At 40.1% G+C, this 21,689-nt stretch overlaps 1 protein-coding gene across 1 annotated transcript in view; it reads right to left on the bottom strand.

Moving 5' to 3' along the window:
- The window catches only part of usp43a (ubiquitin specific peptidase 43a), a 338,744-nt gene that overhangs the window by 122,365 nt on the left and 194,690 nt on the right, over positions 1–21,689 (bottom strand). Inside the window, exons 5-6 of the mRNA XM_052033131.1 lie at positions 12,857–12,992; positions 10,569–10,716 (exon numbers count right to left, since the gene is read on the bottom strand). Coding sequence (XP_051889091.1) covers positions 10,569–10,716; positions 12,857–12,992 — 284 coding nt within the window. The remainder of the gene's footprint in view (positions 1–10,568; positions 10,717–12,856; positions 12,993–21,689) is intronic.

The following is a 21,689-nucleotide window of genomic DNA, read 5'->3' as shown; positions in this document are numbered from 1 at the left end:
CCCGTTCAATGCCAGGGTCATGGCCAAACCTGCACTATACACCATAGGTCACCATTGTATTAGACAATAAGATTTCTAGGCCTGGGTGTCTGGGAATTTATTGGGTAATTTTTCCCCATAGTTCCTCTGCTTCCAATTATCATTCACACGACAAAAGTGCATTGCCATTTAACAATTTTGATTCAGAAATTTGTGTGTACCATCTTGCATGGATGAGATAAGTGGAATGCATCATATCATTGTCACTCTGACAGCTCTCTGTGGGCTGTGACTGAATGTTTCCCAGCACTCTCTAACTTTCCATACCTACTACTGCTAATGAACTTCGAATGAGGAACATGACAACCACATTCAGGTTTCTTGTGCCAATAGTGCCACAATCTCATCTGCTGTGATTAGCAATGGGCCTCTGTCAACTCTGCCAAACTTGTCTTTAAACAAGGTGTTTTTAAGGTAACAAGGACTTGGAAAAGAAGAAAAGCTACATTGTCTTGAATTGTTGTGCAAGAAATCAAGAATCAGGCACTAGGTTTGTGCCATAATATGATGTTTATCTGGAATTTTCTGAATGTGAGTAAAAATGGTAATGTACCATTAATATAATGCACATTGTGGCGAGTTGGTGAACATGCTACTAATCACAAACAATCTGCTGGAAGAAGTCAGCAGATCGAGCAACATCTGTGGGGGGGGGGGGAGGAATTGTCAACATTTCGGAACAACACTTCACTGCTTTTGAGGTGCTCTAAGAAAATGTTATAATTTTCTACAAAGACTGAACATGGAAAACTTATTAAATTTAAAGTGTAGCTAATTCAAAGTGACAAGAAATCTTTCTTGCTGCTCCTCTTCTTTAATTCACTGCACGTTAACTATCACTTGCTACTATAGACCAACTAAAGTCTGTTATGCAGAAATCAGTGCTATTCAAGCATTTACAAGTTTCCTACAGGCCCACCTGCTTCAAAAAATGACTGACTAGAAGGCTCTATGGAAATGTAACTCAACACCTTGCCACTGATGTACAGAAGAGTACACAGCTGATGAGAATCTTCCACAAGTGCAGCAATAAATTAAACACCGAGGCCTCTGGGTTATTAAACAGCAACTTGGTCAGTAAAGAAAACATCCAAATGAGATCACATACTCTTCCTATTCCATACTTTTCCCCAAACATCATATCTCCTAGGATGCTGGCAGAATTCAACAGAAAACAGAACTTTATCACTTAATTCACAATTCTTCCAAAAGAAAGAAAAAGAGAACATATGGGTCGCTCTCAACTTGCCTATTTGTTTAAAGCAGCCCAGTGTCTGTTGACAGAATATTATTTATAGAGCTGGATTAATATTGAGAGAACGTTTTGAAGCCATTTAGATGACAAGGCATTGTTCATAGCCAAGCAGATGGGGCCAATTTGCGTCATAACATAAATCTCCTGATTCTAGTAGCTCAAGGAGTAAACAGAATAATTCAAGGAATCAAATGTACCAAATGCATTGAAAAATATTTCTGGTACATTAGCAGAGAAGACGTAAAAACATGAAATAGGACAAAAAGTATTAAACCTGGAACTGCAGAATTACAATGTGCATGTTCATACATTTCATTTGCACACAATATATTTAAGCATTTAATTTTTTTGAGGAGATCATTGTGTTGCTTGTACTCTTGTAAATTCTTGCAACATGCACCTGGCATCAGAAATGACCTTCTCTGTCAGTTATAGTAATTCTGAAGTGGTTGTAGACCCTGCTGAGTAGGTAGTGTTACTGTTTCACAACCCCCTCTGTGACAATATGTCAAGTTTGCATACTAAAATGTGTTACATGAGCTGAAAAAGAATCAACACGTAGCCTATTTTTGTGTTTTCGTTTATTTGAACTACGTTATACAATGCCAAGGTCACAACATTAAAATGCTTCACTAATGGCAGCATCTCTTTCAAAGTAAAACACTAACATAAATAATTTGGATGAAAATGTAGGTGCTATGATTAGTAAGTTTGCAAATGACACCAAAATTGGCGGTGTGGTTTAGAGGGATATGAGCCCAATTCAGGAAGGCACCTTGGTCAGCATGGACTGGCTGGGCCAAAGGGCCTGTCTCTGTGCTGTATGACTCTATGTTGAATTCCAGACCATTTCTCCACGAATAAAAAAATTAAAATGGGATCAGAGTAAATGGGTGCTTGATGGTCAGCATAGGCTCAAAGGGCCTGTTTCCAAGCTGTTTAATTGCATGACTCTATGAATAGAATTGGAAAGCAGTAAGGTTATGCATACAACCATCAAAACTGTGCGCAGTTAAGGTGTCCATATAAAAATAAAGAAGATACTGGAGAATCTACTTAAAAATATGAAACCACAGCTGTAACTATCAGGATGGACAAAATTGCTGGGCCTCTTTTCTCTAGGCATTAAGGCTGAGGGGTAATGTAAGAAATTGTTACAATTCTAAAGCATTTTGAAAGGACACAGGCAGAGAAGAGATGGTGGTGAATGGTGGTGTAAAATACTAAGTTCTATGGATATGTTAGTCACAAATGAATCCAATAAGGGTTTAAGGTGAAACCTTTCTCAACCCAGACAGTGGAAACTGTTAGCAGGGTGAGCAGCTGAGATGAATGGTGTGGCTGCATTTAAGGGCAAGCTTGGTACATACATGAAGAATAGAAGGATGGGCTGAATGCATCAGGGTGGGAAGAGGCTTGTATGAAGTATAAAAAGCATCTGCAAGGAAGGTATGCTGAAATGTCTGTGCTGTAAATTCAATGCACATAAATAAATGCACATCAATGCAATGCATATAAACTGACCAAGTGGTAACTTGCAAAATGGCAGAAGTTGTCTTTGTAATTAGTGCATTTGATGGCAGACACACTGTTACATTTCAAAATTAGTATCCCAATCTCTGGCACCTCTCCAAATTTGATGTTGAATCTGCAGTCAATGCTGCTGAAATGGAGTAAAAAATAAATCAAGGATAACAGTGTCTACACTCACTGGTTTTTAACTTCACATCATTCTTCCAGGATCCTTTGCATAATGCAAAACTGCAAATAAACAATGAGATTTATTTTCCTGGAAAGGAAGCAGGCTTTCCATCACAAGTCACTGTATCACATTGTACAACACCAATCAATGTATAGGTTAGACCCAAACAATTCTGATTCTTTCTCAAACCCTCTATTCTTGTTGACAGTGACATGTCAAGTGCAAACCCAGGATTCTTTTTTCAGCCCAGCATTACCTGTGAGCTGAAGAGAGTATAGCAGAGTCTGGTTAAGATCAGTGCCAATTTGTTGGAAGAATGTGTCTTAAATTGGGCTGCTATAATGATATTATATTTGATATAATGAACCTGATTTAAGATTGACTGGTAAGGTGACTATCGTAAAGCTGGATGGTCAAATTTTCCAATGTGCTGTCCAGGTCTTCTAATCTAAAGCAGGCAAAAGTCTGGGTTCCTTTTTGGGTATGAGATCAAATTTTTTATACTTGTTCTCCTTGCCTTACTGTGACAATAAGGGAATTAACTGGAAATATCAAATTCCTTGAGCACCCTTTTGAATGGGGCCCCTTTTTCTGTCTTCATTGACACCGACTACCACCTAACTCACCCCCTTGACAACTCCCATCTGCTCCGCAGCTTTTGATTTGCAACAGATGTTTGGGGATGAAAAGTTGTAGTCCCCTGAAGATCCTTAATGGATATTCTTAGACTTTCGTTGCAGGAATAACAGCCCAGAACTTGCTGCAAAATGGCAGCAGTTCCAGATGGATTTCCTGACATTACTTTCCACAATTGAAAGGTTTCTTGGGACTGCCAAACTTCTTGATTAATTCTCACTCACAATTTTCCTGACAGTGCTCTGACTTTGGACTCCTTGGATCACCTCTTTCCGCCACCCAGGGATCCAGTCAGTCATTCCAGGTGAAGCAATGATTCATCTGTATTTATTACAAACGAGTGTACTGTATTCGGTGTTCACAATGTAGCCTCCTCAACACTGGTGAAACCAAATACAGATTGGGCGGCTGCATTGCAGAGCACCTGCGCTCATTCTGCAGGGAGCTTCCTCTGTTGCATGCTACTTTAATTCTCAATCCCACTCCCATTCCAACTTGTCTGCGACCTTATCCACTGAAATTCTGAGGCCGATGTAAACCGGAGGAACCACATCTTATCCTTGCAAACTTCTGCAATGAATATTGAATCTTCCAACTTCAGGTAAACTGTCCCCTCATCGTTTCCCATTACCTTGCTTATGTCCCTTTCTCACCCTGTTTCTTTAAAATGCTTTGCTACATTCAGACCTCATGATCCTATCACCTGATCTGTCTTAATCTATTTCCATGTAGTTTTTTGTGCTACACCTCACTCCTTCCCCCAGCTCTGCTTTGAAAACTGTAAGCCCTCCACTCTTCCCCGCAGTTCTGAGGAAGGATCATTGAACTGAAATGTTAACTGGTTTCTTTTTCCACAGATGCTGCTTGACAGACTGAGTTCTTCCATCATTTCGACTATTGTTTCAGATTCCAACATGTAAAGTTTTGTGTGTTTTACTTGGATCAGACTTGGCACAGGTTCTGCAGTTCTAATTATTCCTGAGTTTCAGGTAATCCACCATTTTAAATTGTTTAAATAAGTGGATTGTTATTGTATTTAAGTGCTTTTTGGTGTACTTTCAGCATTTTAATGTATTATTTTCAATTTTCTATCAACTAAAATAAAATTAGTGTGTGGTTACTTTTTCATAGACTTGCAAATGTATTAGAAAGTTGTCACATCATGGTATTCAAACTACATGACAGCTTTGGCAGCCGGTTCTGCACAAGGATCACATGATCCCTGTCAAGGTCTGACAGCACTTCATGACTAAGGACTAGCTGACCTAGTCAGAGACGGCTTCATGGATCGAGTCGGTGTTCAACGATCCTGACAAACACAGACCTAGTGAGGAGGAGAGTAATATGTTTGGTTAGCGTGCTGCTTCCAGGAAATCCTGCTCAGGGCAAAACAATGACTGGACATTGTTCAGCAATAAGAGCAATGTGTGCATACTGGTATCAACTTCTCGAAGAATTGTCAGCAGACTTTATGATATTAGGTATACAGTTACCTATTTTGCTTTATCCTTTTACTGCAACATATCATAATAAAAATTAATTATCAATTAACTAATGTATAATTCCCAGCTTACACCAAATTTTATTCAAAGTGCATTCTCTCACTTCTATAGCTCTTTCCCTTTAAAAAGGATCTATTTTGGCAATGGGTGCAGCCGGGTTTGACACATCATTCAGGTTTCTCAAAAAATAGTACCACAATCAATCACAGGCCGCAAAATAAAGTGGGCAATAAACATCTGCTCAGGTTGCCTAATACTTCTCAGCATCTGCTGCAAATTCACTAGTTGCTTTAAAAAAAACACACACACTTGTCAAGAACCTGAGGAAGCAGCACAATTCTGAGCCATTGGGAAGAGCAAACTAGAGCAAAGACAAATTTCAACAGCCATGAATTGTGCATTGAGATTACTTTTTCCAGAATAGATGAAGTATAAAAATACCTGAAGATCAATCCTAGAAAGCAATAACCCTAACCTCCCTCTATCTGGTTTCCATTTCAACAAGAGACGATAACAGATTTGTGATCTATGTGATGTTGCTGGCAGTCAGTGGCAGCTTGCCATGTTCCTGTATATATCATTTGGGATGAATTTGTATCACTAATGCTGATTGCCCAGAAAAAAAAATCTGGCTTTAGCAAAGCAGTCAGAAAAAATAAAAGTGATTAGAATTTCAAATACTTTCAATCAAAATCTGTTCTTTAATATTTAAATTTTGAACTACCCATGTGGCGTATCATTTGTTCTGCAATGGATTTTTGTTTCGACTTCAGAGCTGTGATTCTTTCTTTGAACTAAATCTCAGAGTGAAATAAATTACCTTCACGTACAACTGGGCTCTTCATATTCTTGCAATCTTTTCTTTTCTCATGCAAAAGAGCACCTCAGTTCTAAAGGAACCCTTTAATGGCCATTCATGGGAATACAGTACTCATTAACCCCAGCTCTTCAACTACAATAATGGACCAAATGGAAAAACACTCTCAAAAAATTACTTAAGCCTTCCGATCACAGTTGTCAATATTTGCAGACTAATGCTCTATATGATCTTCTGGAATTCTTCAAATCAGCTATTTCACTGGCAGCACGGATCTATTTCAAGTGAATGGACTAATAACAGTCTTATAAAAGTGAACAGAGAAATATCTGATATATTGACGTGTGGTTCTAAGGAATCACACCATTGGAAATAGAGCAGAGAAACAAAGGACTGCGGACGCTGGAATCTAGATGAAAAACATGATGATGCTGGAGGAACTCAGCAGGCCAGGCAGCATCCTGGAGAAAAGTAGGTGGTCAACGTTTTGGGTCAGGACCCTTCTTCAGGACTGAAGATAGGAAAAGGGGAAGCCTAATATATAGGAGGGAAAAGCAGAGCAGTGATAGGTGAACAGAAGAGAGGAGGCAGGGTGGGCACAAGGTGGTGATAGGTAGATGCAGGTAAGAGACGGTGATAGGCAGGTGCGGGGGAGGAGGGGAGAGCACATCCACCGGGGGATGGGTCAAAGGTAAGGAGAAAGGTAAAAAAAAGAGGTAGTAAAAAGAGAGATAGGGTAGGAAAGGGAAGAAAAGAAGCATGGTTGGGGAGGGGCAGTGTGGGGATTACCTAAAGTGGGAGAATTCAATGTTCATGCCATTAGGCTGCAAGGTTGCAAGATGGAAAATGAGGCGCTGTTCCTCCAGTTTGCGCTTGGAATTCTCCTGGCAGTGGAGGAGGCTGAAGACTGACAGATCTGTGATAGTGTGGGACTTCAACACCCCCTCCCACACTATTGCAGATATGTCAGTCCTTGGCTTTCTCCACTGCCAGGAGAATTTCAAGTGCAAACTGGAGGAACAGCGCCTCATTTTCCGTCTTGGAACCTTGCAGCCTAATGGCATGAACATTGAATTCTCCCACTTTAAGTAATCCCCACACCGTCCCTCCCCAACCATGCTTCTTCTTTTCTTCCCTTTCCTAGCCCATCTCTCTTTTTACTACCCTTTTTTTCCCTTTCTCTCCTTACCTTTGACCCATCCCTTGGTGGATCTGCTCTCCCCTCCTCCCCCGCACCTGCCTATCACCATCTCTTACCTGCATCTACCTATCACCACCTTGTGCCCACCCTGCCTCCCCTCTTTTGTCCACCTATCACTGCTCTGCTTTTCCCTCCTATATATTGGACTTCCCCTTTTCCTATCTTCAGTCCTGAAGAAGGGTCCTGACCCAAAACATTGACTGTCTGCTTTTCTCTACGGATGCTGCCTGGCCTGCTGAGTTCCTCCAGCATCATCGTGTTTTCCATTGGAAACAGAGTAATTAATCCCAGGAGGGGCAAATTGTCTTCTTGCCCCATTGCCAGTGATCGAATGGTTGTCCTAATTTTCCAGGGTCACCAACGTGAATCAATTGGTTGGTCATTTACCTCTACAAACTGTAATGTAATGCCATAAGTAGGGCTCCAGTTGCCATGTTAGGGTAGTAGTGGGAACCCCCTGGGACGAGTAAGAATCAGCTAGCCAAAGGGATCGTTGTGCAACCAGGAGAGGCAGGAGCTCTCCTGTAGGCTCCATAACAACAGGCAACCTGGGGCACTAACCCCATTTTTCCCCCTACCCCTCACCCACTTCACACTAGCTGTGTCATCTTTCAGATGGCAGACTGGCTGTATCATCTGGTATTACAGTGGACAGGAGCTGATTAGGTCCCTCAAGCCACTAATTCATCATCCATAGCACAATGACCCTCTGTTAACCTGACCCAGCCATCAAAACTCATGATCACATTTTACTGCTCAGTTGTCCACAAGACACCATCAGTCAGTAACCACAACTAAATGCTCAGCCTCACATACTGCAAGTTAATAAATATATAACTCAGTAATTTCTTTAATTTTATTTGCAATAGAAAATTTTCAACCCATCTCCTGCTCTCACAATTGCAATGTACTTTTGAGCATTTACCAAGCACCATCGTTTCCCAAATTGTTTTCAAGAATGATGTAGTGGAGCCACTGCACCAGAAACTGCTTCAGGCATTCCTTCCATTCTGACAGAAATGTGAGACTTTGTGGTATTTAAAATCCCGGCCACACTGTCGGCAAGTAGGGGTCCAATTCTGGTAATGCCTTTGAATATCAAGGAGGGATGGTTAGAGAATCTCTTTTTGAAAAAGGTTGCTGCCTGCACTTGTGTGGTAAAAATATTACTTGAATGAAACTTCTATTGGTTCTAAGTCTCGAGGATCCATCAAAATCACGAAGATTCAGATAGAGCAAATGTAGGAAAAAGGTTTCTAATGGTTGAAAAGAATAACAAAAAGGAATGGCTTCAAAATCATTGCCAAAAGAATCAGAGATGACATAAAGAAACTTCTTTCATATAACAAGTGGTTAAGATTTGGAATAGAATGCCTCTTAGAAAGATGGATGCAAATTCAAAGACAGCTTTTAAAGCAGAAATTAATAAACATGAAAGAGAAAAAAATGCAGGGATATGGGATAACAGCAGGGTACTGGGGATAATTCTATCACTCTTCGAAAGAACCAGACCTCGTGAACTGAAAAAATCCCTCCGTGCTATAAGATTCTTTGATTGTGCCAAGCTGCTTACAACAGGAATACTTATATGGAAACATCAAATGGTTTCCAATTACTAAGTGAAACATAGCATAATAATTTACACATGTTGCAGAAAACATATGCAAAAGTATGCAATTTGTTTGCAACCGATACAGATACGGTAATACTGACAGATGCACAGCAGAAAGAGGGCTGAAGTTAAACAAGAAAAAAATACTGCATTTAAGACCTCCAGTGGTCATTATAGTACAATTTCAATTTCTTTTTCCTTTCTTTTGCACACAAATTATTGATGGTGATGACCTGACCTGACAATTCACATGAAAGGACCCTGCAGTTTCCACGGCATCCTCTCATCAGTGGTTCAGAAATGATTCTTGAGCTTTTCCCTCTCTTTCTACCTGCAGTCCATCCATGTGTTGACTCCCCCCCACACCCACCCACCCCTTTTACATATTGGTCCTAAATTTGAATCTGTATCTCCTAAATTTATGTTCATTTCAAATAAACTTACAAATGTACCTGGAGCAAATCATGCATTATCTTAACGCAGCAGTGAGATCAGTCACTTTTTCCAGTGCTTAAATGCCAGAGTATTTCCAGTCTTGTATTATATAATTATCCACAAAATTATTCCACACAGCATGCATTTATCCTCAGCTCTGTCCCCAATCGTTCAACACGAAGTGACTGAATAAATTAGAGTTCCAAAGACAAACAGCATGTCCTTCATGAATTTTGAATGCTAGCACCTTCAAGTCTGAAATTGTGGTACTTTTTGTTTATACTGCAGCAAAAACAGATGTTGGGCTTAGAATATGTGAGTATGGGCACTGTTAATGTGCAGACTCAGCAGGTATCACTACTGCAAGTGCACACTCTAAAGTATAACTGAAATCCTGTACTTGCTGTCAGCTTTTTCAACTGCACATTAATTTGAAATGCAATAAAATGACAAGAGTAATTTAACGAGTGCATGCCACAGATGAGGAATCCAACAATTTACTGATGAACACCAACAGCAGGGAGGGTCTCATTGAAGATTTAGGCTAAATCAGGCCTGCATCAATCTAAGTATGAACTTTAAAACTGCTCACTGCCAATGATTTGCCAAAGTAGTGGGTGGTCACCATTACTAATTATGAATTTCCACTGGAGGTGGAGACTTTAAACAACCACAGTAGCTGAACTGAGGAGATCAAAACAAAACAATGAGCTACCACTTCCTCTTTAACAGATTTACTCACACCACAACAGGACATTTTCCACTTACCTTCAGATTTAAATGATGTTATTGTTGCCATGAACCCAAATTCTCAGCTCTGGACTTGGACTTCAGCTACTAAAACATTTTGTTGTCAACTCACACTAATGTAAAGTGTGGTCACCGTTAAGAGGACAGAGCAGCACCAGCACAATGCAAGCTCATGAACGATCACTTGGATCCTAAGTGCACTCAGCACCCTGTGTAAATGCAACTTATGAAGCAGGACCTGAATCAAATGTCATTTAAGTAACCAAAAGCCCTGATCTACTTTCCTAGTACACAACTGTGGACAAACATTACGGACGCTTGTGAAGCCAAATTACATTAACTTAGTGTCTGTGCATGTGTAAAGGAACAGAAGATGTATCACGCAAGGGGTGGATGTATAAAGGCAGCATAGTCACAAAAATGCTTGCTTTCACTATGAGCAGAGAGACTGGTGAAAAGGCCAAGTAATACAGTTAGTTTCCACCAACCAATTTTGCACAAATTAGCCCTGTGCCTCCATGTGTAATTGCCTCTGATATTAAATAGAATATACTACGCATAAATCCAATAAAAAAACAGAAGCATATTAACAGCTGAGCAAATCTGATTGGTCACACACCTGAATGTTGTGTAGGGCCACTAAAGTTGCCTCGGATGAATGGAGCCTGAAATGCATATACACTGTCCCCTTCGCCAATTGTGTTCAAATCTTCCACGTCCGAGAAGGAGCGTTCAAATCCATTTGTGTAAACTTCTGTTAAAATTACCTGGAAAATTAATAAAGAAACCCTGCTCAGAAGATTACTGACAGTGCTGGTTGGTTTAAAAAAAGTACCTTAAATGCAGTGATATACACAAAGGAGCTGAAGGAACTCAGCGGGTCAGGCAGCTTCTGTGGAGGGAGATGGACAGTCAATGTATCTCCTTTATGCAGTGATTATTACTTTTGAATTTATGTAGAAAGCAGCATAGCTATTTATAATGCACAGGTTTTAAAATAGGAGGATCTATGACAAGTTCCCATGAGGCAAGGACTAACTATGTTTTCCACAGCCAAAAAACACATCTGCCTAAAAATAGATTGCCAATCTGTGATGCTAACTATGCTTTATAGTAACAGCAGCACTGTATTCTGCCTCCAAAATTCAGTTCAGCTGATGTTAATCAATCTATGTAGTGTGTTTAGAACCAATGGGCAGTCTTATTTCAAACTCACAAGTTGATGTCACTGCCCGTTTTTAATTCATTCTTGTTAAATAAGGTAGAGGGATCAATGTAAACACTTTGGTAACCATGACAATCAGGCCTGCCCTGTGAGTACAACAAGGTCTGGTGATTTGAGCCCTGGAATTTTAAAGATCATTCTTGAAAAGAGTTCAGCAAACTTGTATCTTCCGATCATGGCAAATGGTTTAAACACATCACTGTATAACAGAATAATAACAAAATGATATGCAATTCTTCTTCTTTGTAGCTAAGATAAACAATGAATCATTAGCAACAAACAAGATGCTGGAGGAACTCAGCGGGTCAGGCAGCATCTGTGGAGGGAAATGAACAGTCGATATTTCGGGTTGAGACCCTTCATCTGCACTGTTAATCTGGACTGAGTCATCATTAATTTATCCATGTTACTAACACTCTTTCAATCTTAAAAGCTCTCTACCAATTCCCGTAGCTCTTCTTGCATTTTGCAATGGTGTTTTTTCTACTTGAAGATACCCCTCTCTCTATCCAATATCTGTAAAACACCACTAATTTGTTAGTGATTAAATTATTGAAACAATGCTGTTAGAAAACTAAGCTATTCCTGCAATCCTCCAACATAAACCCTTCTTAAAACCTGCTTCACTAACCCAGCTTTAGGTCACTTATCATGTGTGACAAATGCAGTAACTCAAAAGCCAACAGGAAATACACTGCTAATATTTCTTTTAATTCATGTTTATTTATATTTTTTGTCATTAATCAAGTGAAAGATCAACAAGATCTATCAAATGAGCTCTGTTCATCAATGGTGGAACCTGAACTAAGCACTCAATTCCAGATTTCATCACTGCCTTGCTGTAAATGTGGATGCAAGTACAGAATAGTAGCGTATCAGTCAGATTCTTCTTCATTAAGGTGGCATCTGAATTATGATGGGACCAAGGAACTCTAGCAAAATTGAAATCAATTTAAGCTAAAATCAGGAATGTGCAGCTGGCTAGATCCAAACTTTGTAAACTAGCATAAATGTCTTATCCACTTCCCCATCATCCCCACACTATGGCTACAATGGGCACTACACACAAGATGCATTACAGTAACTTTTCAAGTCTTCTTCAGCAGTACCAAGTCAACAACCTCCACCAGCACAAAGTGGTCAACAGGGCCACAGGCATCACTCCTCAAATTCTTCATTTTCCTTGATTACCCAGTTTATTCTCTCTTTACTACGATGTCTGTCAACTGTGCCCAAGTGAACAACTAACCCACTCCCATCCCAGATCTGAGTCAGTTATCAGAAATTCTACAAGACTGGCTGAGGTCCTTTTCCCCGAACATTTTTAGTCTTCTGCTGTATGAAGGCACTTCACTCCAGCTCATCCTTTTTACAGTGACAGGGTTAAAACTGTGAATTGGCCACAGGCGAGCAGGGTGTACCTGAGCCTTGCCGTTGTTGCTTGGTGACATCACAGTGTCTTAATATGCCACATTTTTTTTCTGTTCTGCAGTTAGTGAAAATCAACATTAATTAGCAAAGCAAAAAAATCTCACTGCTATAAGATGAGATGATTCACAATTGGCTTAAGTCTAAGATTTGTAAATATGGGATTTAATAATCAAGAATATGAATGCACTAGTCCAACAATAACATAATTAAGACAATTCATTAATTACGTTGGCCTCAGACTGTATCTGTACCTGATCTGGAGTCACTTTGCCCTCGTCTGCCACCATTTTTCGAAGTGCTGCAACAGTTCCAAGGAGCGGGATTGCCAGGCCTATCCTTAAATATCTTTGATTCTTAGACTGGAAAACCAAGATAATATTCAAAGCCCTAGAAGTAAACAGAAATAATTCATGAAGTAAGCTAAATGTGCACAGACACAGTTGCAGCATTGTTTCACTGAGATGATCCATGAGAAGAACTTAATGGGATAGACTTTCACTCCACCCTGCACCATTGAACACAGTCAGTTAAGAAACTTTACAGATCATATGCAAGGGAGCAATAAGGTTAATCCCCTCCTAATTCTGAGAAATAAATTCAGTCCAATTTAGCTTGCGTTTCTCGAGATATCACTCAACGTGCACAAATATTCACTCTCTTCTATTCAGGATCTGAGGCATCACAAACTCTCTGAATTAGGGCAAGAGGCCCCTGTTCTTTCTAATAGGCTGCACAGCACATTTCCACTAGAAGACCTGTGGGTACTGTACAAGTAGACTTGCCTGATCTTGTTGGAAATATTCTTGGAAGTTTCATCATATGATTTCCCGGCATTAATTGTCAATCACATTCCCTGCTCCTTCAAACACCATCATAATCAATATTCAAAAGTATTCAAAGAAAACAAAAACAAATCTCTCTTTTAAGAGGATTGCATTGGATTTTCACTCAAATTGCCAAGAATACCTATTTATCCATGAGATTAAGTGTAATCCCTAAATGCTGGCAACTGATGAATGAAGGGTAATGCTCATTTGTAGCATGTGCCTGGCACCCATTGATCTACGTTTGTGAAACAGAGGAATTCCAATAATGTCAGACGGGAAAAGCCTACTCCAAGATAACAGAAATAAAAACAACTCGGCAAAACTGCAGAATGGAGCACAGAACGGAAATGAAAATTTAAGCACACTTAATTAGAAAGCAAGAATACCTGACAAGTAGCGGAGTTATTGGTGAGAAAACAAAGTCAACTAAAGGGGGCACCTGATGGCCACAAAGAGCAGAGGCCTGATGCAGAATGGTCTTCAGGAAAGGTTAGATTTTTTAAAACAACTTACAATGTGCTCATAGATTGTTGCCAACTAATTGTTGGAAGTATCTCCTCACTGATGTTGTGTTAGAGGAGAAGGACTTGTAAGCAATTTAAAGGCAACATCTTAGGTTTTAAAAACTGGGGGAAATCCAAGGAGGTGGCGAGAATTTTGTACAAATCACCAATAAATTGCCAAAGGGGTAGCACATGCATCATTGGAAAACACATTACAGCAATGAGAGATCTTTGAGGGTTGGCTCAACTTATGGAGGAGCTTATGATGACCACCATGATTAATACACCTGTGCCGTGGTTCAATGTGGTCATTTATTGTTTGTAAGATGCCTCAATTACAGAGATATTGATCATATCTCATTTTGGCCTTGGCCATATATTCAAATTCAGAATCCTGTCCTGTCACCACTCAACAAGTTCCATGCACAAGTGTAGAGGCTGAAAGCACAGCATCAGAGTCAATGATGTCACTGGTATAAAACTTACTGTTTAACCCCGATCAAATCCAGCTCCCTCAGAGTTTGTGACATTTATAAACATTAAGCTGAACCACTGATGGCTGTAGCATTAAACAAAAACCCAAATTTAGCCAATTTGAATTCATTGTGCAGAATCAGAGCACGAACCAATCGATCAGATTCCACTGTTCCAAATCACAAGTCTGCATTCCACGTCCATGAGAGTAATCAATGACTGTGTACTCAAAGATTTGAATGCATTGTCTCACATGTGATCCTGTGCATGACAGACTGACAAATATAAGTGGCTTCAAAGAATAAATCAATTTGTTCTTCGTTAACTCAATTCTGAGTCCATCATAAATCATCCTTCGGTACTAAAGAGCGCCAATATATGTACTTTCTTAATAAGCAACAACCTAGGAAACGAGCTATTGCTAAGCATTAGCTTCAGGCCTGCACTAAAAAAATGAAAGGAATAATCCAAATACCTAGGGTCTAGGATTTGTTTTGCATTGACTAGGTGGCCCAGGAGCATTCCCCTCTGGAAAATATCAAACCTTTATGTAAAAACAGTGGCTTAAGGTAAAATTCTACTTGCCAAGAGAAGGATGGGTTATGCTGCATCTGTCACCCATTTCTCACCTTGTTGTGTTAGGTCAATACAAAAGTGTAACAGTTCTCAAACCCACCCACTTTAGGTTTCAACAGAAGCAGGTGACCAATCTGCCTTCAGGAGGCGGGGAGGGTAGGAGGCCAAGTGAGTGGGCATGAATCCAATCTGCTCTCAGGAGATGGGTCAGCCACTAAAATCTTGCAAGGAGATAGTGACCTCCATTTTAACAGCACTTTCAACTCAATGAGATCAGGAATCTCGGTCCTTGGGAACCCTGACAAGCAGGTGTGTGCATAAGGATTCAAATCTGCCAGGTGCTGGAGGGACACACAGTTGAACTTTAAAGTTATAGGCTGACTGTGTGCACACCCCACCCTGTAACGTCATGCTATTTTTCAACAAGTATTGAGAAGGCCTGTGCCCCTGCTTGCTGACCTTTGCGCCTACCCCTGCTGACAAGTTAAAAGAAGCTGTATCTGCGATAGAAGTCTTTATTATTGGCCTGTAGCTGTACAAGTGATTCACATGTACCCTATAAGCCACATAATCAATCCCCAAAAAACAAGCCACCACCCCAACGTGTCCAGATATTCCTCTTCCCCACTGGTTTCTAAGTTCTGCAGCAGCACAACAGCTTTAATATATTTTGCTGCAAATTAATGAATTAATACAGCATTAAACACAGATTCCTGTAGCACACAGAAATAATTGTTCTTCAAGCAAGAAACAAAAAGGGCTCAAAATTAGAAGTATGACTGCAGTATAAAAGAATGTTGGGCGGAGCTGGCAGCAGAGAAGCAGACCCCTCAGGCTAACTCCATTCTACTCCTCCTCCACCCTCTTTACCAAGGCAAATAGATTTCTCCACAATTTCCTTTTGGGTTTAAAAATTGAGAGGTTGTTAAGGTTGTTAAAAGAATATCAATGTCCTGACACCTCCTCTGACTCTGCGCCACAGATGATATTTTTTTAAAGAGACACTGAATAATAAAATATGTGACATTGATTTCCATCCTTCATGTTAGATTTCCAAAGATAGATTTATGGCACCATTGCACAGTCAAAGCTTTTTTATGCAGCAACAATGATTTTTATCCGAGACTATTCGGGTCCTTAGTACACGTGCAGCATACTTTTTGCAAATTCCACCCAGGTCTTCCGTGTATCCAGCACATTCAGTGACATCACTCAGTCAGCAAGCAGCACAAACCAAACTGGAGATTTGAGGACCGCTTTGGTCTTAGTTTTAGGTGGTCCAAACCTATCTGGCCAGCTGCAAAGATTCTATTAAATCCTTCATTCTTCACGTGGGTCCTACTTCCACTACAATTTTTGGTATCTACACCCACTTCACTGTCCTCCCCCAACTCCACATTCTCTACTTCCCCACCCCAACATGCACTAAACTATAGCTCAATCACAAGCTCTAATCCCAATACCAGCTAGATGCCAGTATATCACTTGCCTATGCACCCACCACCACTATCAACTTATCTTTAATCAGCCCAATGTATGTGCAATCATATTGACACCACATTTTTTGTTTCTGATCACATCCGCTAATGGCACTGACCACACCCCTCTCTCTCTCTCCCCCCCTCCCTTCCGTCCACCACCACCCCCAAACCAAATCCAGGTCCAATCCCCTCATTGAACCATCTCTTCCCCAGTCCACTATGACAGAGTGAGTTGAAGAAAGGAAACTCTTTGCCTAAATTGTGTTATATCTGTTCTCTCATACAATGCCTTAGGGGCCCTGCCTGAAACTGTGACAGACTCCTGTGCAACTCCACTTTAATGTGCCTTTTCAACCAACTCCTTCGAGTGTATGCAAATAAAAACAAGTATCTGTACAGCTAAATTCCACATATTAGAGAACATTTGATTGTAAAATCATTGGGCAGAAATTTGTATGGATCCATCTTGCAGAGAACAACACAAATCAAGTCACCTTGAACTAAATGAAACCACTTTAATTGCGAATATCATACATTACACCCTAGAATCAGTCTCCTAGTGCTATTCTTTGCTCTCTGCAGTTTAGAAAAGAAAAATTAGCAAAATAGCTTGTTTAATTATCCAGTAAATGGTGCAGAATTTAATAGAGCACTTGTCCGATTAGCAGGCAAGATTAATGGTGAACTGTCTCCTGAGATACCTACAGTGGAACCTCGATTATTAAGGGAAATCTGTGGGTAGATAATTGAAAGCCCCCTCGTTAAAAATGCAATGGAAAATAATGAAAGAATTTCATGCCTTAACACCCCAAGTATATAAATGAATGTACTGCACCATGCCAATGCAATTGTTTCTCAGGTTTTATAACTAATAAATAAAGCAAATGTAGATGATGCACATTGTACTAAAATTATTTTCTCCAGGACATAATATGGAGCAACATCTTCTCTTATTACCCAAGCTCATTTTAATTCATACTGGTCCTTTGTCATATATTTGGAAGAACTACAAAGAATGTATCAAATCATGGTAATTCAAAACTTGCACATCATTACCCATTTGCTGAATTTTGGTGAATCTCCTTCTATTTAACTAGGTCCAGCATGTACTTAATCTGCATGCCTGTGCATATTTAAATTACTTGACGAAATGATTTCTGTCAGCATCATAAAGGACAAATCCTTATTCATAAGATGCAGCTGTCACCAGGAAGACCAGTATTTAATGTCCATCCCTGAATGACTGCAAGTTGAGTGGCTCGTTAGGCCAATTCAAAGAGCCGGTAAAAGTCAGCCACATTGCTGAGTGGCTCTGATGTAGCGTATTGCTCAGACCATTTATGAGTGGGAGCCCTCCTCATTGAAGAACATTAGTGAACCAGCTGGTTTCAGTTTTATTGATACTGGCTTTTTATTTCAAATTTGTTTAGTTAAATGGTTTTAAACACCCAGAAAGCAGTGGGATTTGAACTCAAGTCTCTGAAATACCTGCTGAGGCCTCTAGACTGGCAGTCTTGTGAGATAGTTAATGTCCTAACCATATTTATTGTTGCAACGTCAGGCCTGTAGATGCTTTATTATAATTAATTGTAAGATAGAGAATAATAGATTTTATTTTTTAAAGAACAAATGTGTTGTGTTGAGGGCCCAGAAATTCATCCACGTAACATCAGAAAGACAGAAAGGTGTGCCCAGATGAAAAGTCATTAATACAAGGCTGAGCTATTTTCCATTGATAAAAGTTAAGACTGCACACTCATTCTGGTCCAAGATTTTCTTATTCCTTTTCGCAGTTTTTCCAGCATCCAGCTTACCCAATAGTGCAAGGCCTAAAATTTGTCTCCAGAGAGATTTTCAACATCAGTCTGAACAACATCAGGTGCTGTTATTTCGCGGAGGAATCAACTTTTACTGATGCTGAAGGTTCACGCTAAATGCTATTTCAAGGGTCAATCACTATAAACCTGCACCCACAATCAGACTGCTAAATTCCCCCCCACACACTCGCCACTCGGTGCACTGACCCTTCCTTGCATCCTCCAACACCTTGCTAAACCAAAACTGCCTTAAAATGTCCATTTGTCGAGACCCAGAACTCCTACAACATGAACACATACAAGGTATCTCCCAGGCATCCCAGCTCACATCTGCTGATAAGTTTGCCAATCGTTGTTGCATTAAGGAGGTCAGTGACACTTCAGTCCACACTTCATCATCTACTGCACCACAGTAACAGCTGAATGTACACAGTAATCTTCCAACATTACAGGCTTCTCCAAAGTGCAGGCGTTCAAAGATTGCACTCTTGTCCTCAGAGATCCCTCCCTGCCAACAGCTCCCTGCTTCAGCCCTGGAAGGTATTTGTCAGGGTGACTGTTTTGAACAGAAGACATCCCTCCTCCAGTAAATGATCCAGAATTCTTCGTCAATAAACCAGGAGCACACACACTGCCCACAGGAACCACTGAGGCAGCTGCAGTGAAGTAAATAGCAGGGACCAGTAAACTGCTGTGTCAAGTGCTTGCACCTTTAAGGGCTGTCTAATGAGCTTCTGATTGTATGTCTAAGTGTTGGTGACTGAGAAAATCAGCCAGTAATACCCATATTCCTGAAACAGTGGTGTAACACCAACAATCCTGACAATGCTGTTTTTCATATTTCATGATCCTTTAATACATTTTTAAAAGAGAGTTCAAGAGCCATGCATCAATGGTTTAACATCCAAAAATCTGTGAATTTCTCTGCTAAGAAATCTCAGTGTATGCATACCACCTTCTCAAATTTAATTGTAATTTTGTTTATTAATCCCATTTTCAGATGGGATTTGTTTTTTTTTCAGATCCAGGTGGATTTTATCCAGTATGCTTTGAATGTGTCAGGTAACTACAGTGTTTGTAAATTAAGTGCTGCAACTTAAATGCTGAAAGGTTTAAAGATTCCAAACTGGATATAGGGACTAAAATCAGAACAAGGGTATTCCAAAGCTCAGCACAGATTCACTCAATTATATTCATATCTATCTATCGATCTTCGTCCCTCCCTCCCTCCCACCTTACAAGCAACATGAGAATTGGTAAACATTCAATCCTTGTTTTCCATCTCACATCACAAGTCACAGAAGGGTTTGCCAGGTCCTCCCCTTTTCCTCTTTTGGTTCCTGAAGCAAATTGAACCAGCAGGTTTTATTTACTCTTGGTGCATCCAGGTTTTTAATTATATCTTTCTCTTTGCACACTTCCTGAATATTCCAACCATCTGGTGTGCCAGACCAAGAAAAATCTCAATCTCCTCCTCTGTAAAGTTTAAAATATCAGAATGTATTTTAATGTTAGTACATTCGAACATTCTCAAAATCTGGGCATCACTGACAAGGTCAAAATTTACTGCTAATCCCAAAGTGCCCTCTTGAAGGCAGTGGTGGGCCTTATGAACATGCTGCACACTCTTTGGTGAAGGGGCATTTACAGTGCTGTTAAGCAGGGAATACTAGAACTTTTTGCTCCAGATTCTGCAGTCTCTTGTGCCTCCAGCACTAGAAATCTTGTCCAACCACAATGAAAAAATTACTGCACATAATTTCCAAGTCTAAATGGCTTTTTGTTCACCACCTTCCTTGGTTCCTATAGCTGGCGGAGGCCATCAAGAACACATCATACCTCCCATTTTCATTGTTATCTTGGGGTCAAGAGCAGTCACACACATCTGGAACTCAGCATGGATGCATTTTTGAACCATTATTCCAATGAGTAGTTCTGATAGAACCAAGACTGAATAGTGGTAAGCAGTTAGTTATGAGCAAGTAGTGCTCGAAAACTAGTAGTAGTTTTAGAAGAAGTAGTGTTTCTATCACTGCTGATGACTGAGGGCAGGCTTTGAGCATGGTAATTGGGTGGTTTGGTTGTATCCTTTCTGTAGACAGATCATACCCAAGCAAGTTTCCACAATATAGAGTAGATGCCAATGCCGCTTGGAACAGCACTGTCGTGGGCATGACCAATTCTACAGCGTAGTTCTTGATCACTGCAGCCACGATATTTTTGGTGGCCAGTGTCTTTGTGTGCCTGGGATAATCAGCTATTACATGATATTAAATACAAATTGGCTGAATTGTTAAATACAAATTGGGGACCTCAGGACAAAGCAAGGAAGAATCAACTTTGGCTGCAAATGGTTATGAGCACTTCAGCTTTTCATTTTGCTCCAAATGTTGGAACGAGCTCCCAGAGGAAGTGGTTGAGGCAGGTACAATAACAACACTTAAAAGACACTTGGACAGGTACATGAGTAGGAAAGGGTCAGAGGGATATGGGTCAAAAGGAGACAAGTGGGACTAGATTAAATGGGCATCTTGGTCGGCACGGACAAATTGCACTGAAGAGCCTGTTTCCATGCTGTATAACTCCATGTTGGGTTAATGCCATCTGTAAGGTTAAAAATGTTAAGAGAATCTCCATCTTCTCCTGTTAACTGCCTTTTGAATCTCATCCAAATCCAAGCTTGTCCCAATTTAGTTAAACTACTCTCCTGATTGTTTTCTTTCTCACTCCAGTCAACCATCACCCGAAAACTAATTGCATTGGCCATTTGCTTCTGCACATTATAAGAAAGTTTACAATTAATATAACACCTAATCACATGTTTTAGAAATACCCAAAGCAATTAACGTGGAATGAGCTTCTTTGAAATGCAGGTAATATTAAAATCCAGGGGAATTCTAACTTTTATCAGTGTTTCTCTGATCACTTCCTACAAAAAGCCATTTTCCAGATCTTTTCCAAAGTCCAGCATCATGGGGTCAATCCTTCTCAACTGGTCAATTCTAGTGTCAGGATTGCTAGAACACAGACATTCCCAGACTATTAGGGCAGAGACCATTTCTGGTTTGAATTGCAAAATGCTAAATCTAATCTGAAATGCCTGTTATCAGGTGGCATCCTTGTGAAGCTCAATAATTACAGTGTCTTCCTCTCAGACAAATGCACTGTCCTACTCACATGAGATTAGATCTGTGTAATGTACTGAAAGCAAACTTTTCACTGGACTTCATTAAGTCACTCCACATTGCCGATCAGCAATACGTGTAGCAGGAAACAACTACCAAGATTTAAGTCTACACTGTCAGAGAATTTCACTGACAGCATTACAAAGACTTGCATTTATGTAGGACTATTTAGAAGCCCTATAGTGGTCTATAACAGCTGAAGTCATTTTAAAGAGTAGCTA

This window comes from Pristis pectinata, chromosome 18 (assembly GCF_009764475.1).
Source record: "Pristis pectinata isolate sPriPec2 chromosome 18, sPriPec2.1.pri, whole genome shotgun sequence".
NCBI lineage: Eukaryota > Metazoa > Chordata > Chondrichthyes > Rhinopristiformes > Pristidae > Pristis > Pristis pectinata.
Note: the sequence above shows the minus strand (reverse complement) of the source record. Positions and strands in the feature narration are given on the sequence as shown.